This window comes from Merops nubicus, unplaced genomic scaffold (assembly GCF_000691845.1).
Source record: "Merops nubicus isolate BGI_N331 unplaced genomic scaffold, ASM69184v1 scaffold49495, whole genome shotgun sequence".
NCBI classification, from domain to species: domain Eukaryota; kingdom Metazoa; phylum Chordata; class Aves; order Coraciiformes; family Meropidae; genus Merops; species Merops nubicus.
The window spans coordinates 373-2,747 of NW_008611273.1; the positions used below are offsets into that span (position 1 = coordinate 373).

The following is a 2,375-nucleotide window of genomic DNA, read 5'->3' on the forward strand; positions in this document are numbered from 1 at the left end:
TTCTGGTACATCTACCACCTCCCCGCCAACGACACGGAGATGTGCCGAGCTTCCAACCCGGCCCGTTCGGAGACCACCTTGGGCAACCTGAAAAGGATCCGGGTGGAGCTGGACTGCGACGAGGGGGAGCTCTCCTTCTACGACGCCGACCGCAACGCCCACATCTACACCTTCCACGAGAAGTTTGGTGCCACCCTCTTCCCCTACTTCTACGTGGGGGGCTCTCCCGTGGGCGCCGTGCCCGAGCCCCTCCGCATCTGCCCCCTCCGCGTCCGCATCCAGGAGGACGTCTCCGTTTAGAGGTTGCCACCCCCTTTTTCTCTGCTTTAGGGGGTTCTCCGGGTGGATTTTTGTTGAGCTTTCCTCAGGAAACTAAGAAAAAAAAGGGGAAAAAAAAGAATGTAGCTATTTAGTGCCTCTTTTTCTAGTCATCAGCAATAAACGCTCTTCTTCTGAGAGGACTCTGCATCTCACTGTCCCCAAGTCCCCTCGGGTGCTTTCTTGCCCCCCTCCATCGTGGATCCAAGCTGGGAAGGTTTTCTGAGAAGGTATCTCCCTGTCGAAGGGGTGGAAATACCAAATTTAACCATCTAGGGGCTTTCCAAGCTTGGACGTGCGCTGTGGGTGAAGCAGGAGGTGGTGGCCCCTTAGGCTGGTGTCTTGGGGACAGGGAAGTCCAAGGTGGGTTGGCTGGACGTGGGCAGATGTGGGTGTTTGTCCTCTACAAGGAGAACCATCAACGGGACCATCTTTGAGGGTAACAACTCCTCTGCCCCTTCTCCCCAGGGCTTTACACCCCTGAAGGGCTTTTCCTGAAATCCCCAGAGTCAGGTGATGACCTCTGGTTGGTGTTTGGAGGTGGAAGAGGTTCAGAGGTGGGATGGAAGGATCCAAAAATCACCTCGTGGGTTGGAAGGATCCAAAAATCACCTCGTGGGTTGGAAGGATCCAAAAATCACCTCGTGCTGGGTCTGGCTTGATGTTGACCTTGCCCCAAAGGCTTTTTCCTCCATCCTGGTGAGGGGTTGGGGTTTGAAGGTGGAGTTGGAGGGGGGGTTGATGGGTTGTATGATGCCCTGGCTGCCTGGTGCCAGCCCATCCTGGCAGAGATCCTGATATTAACGGGTGGTTTCCATGGTTTCTCACCATTTGCTTCAGAGGCTCCTTAGGAACAAGAGCTGGTGGGTGGAAAAACAAAAGGGATAAGGGAGGCGTGCGGTGCGGGGGTGACCCCCGGGGTCCTCCACCTCCCTGACGTCAGCTGATGTCATCTGAGTCCCACCAAGCCTCCAGGGATACAGGGAAAGGAGGAAAATCGTGGTGGGCATCCCCTCCTTGTGCTGTGCCCCAACACTGCCCACCACCCCCCTCTTCTCCCAAGGAACCAGCGATAGGATGAGAGGCAATGGGCTGAAGTTGCCCCAGGGGAGCTGAAGTTGCCCCAGGGGAGGTTGAGGTTGGATCTGAGGCAGAAGTTCTTCACCAAAAGAGTGGTAAGACCTTGGCCCAGGCTGCCCAGGGAGGTGCTGGAGTCCCCAGCCCTGGTGGGGCTCAAAAAACATCTGGACGTGGCCCTTGGGGACATGGGAGTGTTGGGTTGATGATTGAACTGGATGATCTTGAAGATCTTTTCCAGCCTCCATGATTCTGTGATTCACTGGAAATTTGGGCATCCCACAGCTGATTTGGGCAGGGAAGGATAAAAAGCCCATGAAGCTCTTTCAGGTTGCCAGGGTTGGAGCTGGATGAGCCGTTTCTCCTGGCCAGGTCCCCAAGGAGCCTTTCTGAGACCACCTGGGCAGGTGCCCTGCCTAAAACTGGCACCAAAGGGTGACATGAGGTGTTGCTTTGATGGCAAAGTGGCAACATTTTGGCTTTTTTTCCCCAAATCATTTGGTGAAAAATGGGTTTGAAGGAAACAAGGAGAATTAACGAGCTGGTCGGGCTCAATCTCTGGGGTTTTGAGTGTAACAAATGGAACCTGCATCTTCCCCCCGAGCTTTATTTCATCCCCTAAAGGCAGAAAAATGGCTTTGGGTGGAAACTGAGGCAACAAAGCTGTTCCTGCCACCTCCATGGACCTCACGGACCTCCCCCCAACCTGCAGGTGATGCCTCCCCAAGACTGAGCTTTTGCTCCAACGTTGGGAGGGCAAATTTGGGGACAACTCAGGTGGGTTTGGCGTGGGACCCTCCTCTGCAGCCACCTCATCCTCCCCCACTGCCTGAGATCCCACCTGCAACACGCTGGTTCCTCCCAGGCCCTTTTTTTTTCTGAGCTCCAACCTTGCAGAGATTTGAAGGATCTCATTAATTATTATTATTATTAATTACTTGAGCATCATTTTCAGCTGCTCGTGCTGAGGATGGGGCACG

The 2,375-nt window shown here is 54.4% G+C and overlaps 1 protein-coding gene across 1 annotated transcript in view; it reads left to right on the plus strand.

Annotated features, from left to right (window-relative positions):
* LOC103773774 (tripartite motif-containing protein 35-like) overlaps positions 1-300 on the plus strand; it is a gene marked incomplete at its 5' end in the record, with an annotated part of 628 nt that extends 328 nt beyond the window's left edge. Inside the window, one exon of the mRNA XM_008941151.1 lies at positions 1-300. This exon is cut by the window's left edge and continues 25 nt beyond it. Coding sequence (XP_008939399.1) covers positions 1-300 — 300 coding nt within the window.
* Between the last annotated feature and the right edge of the window lie 2,075 nt (positions 301-2,375).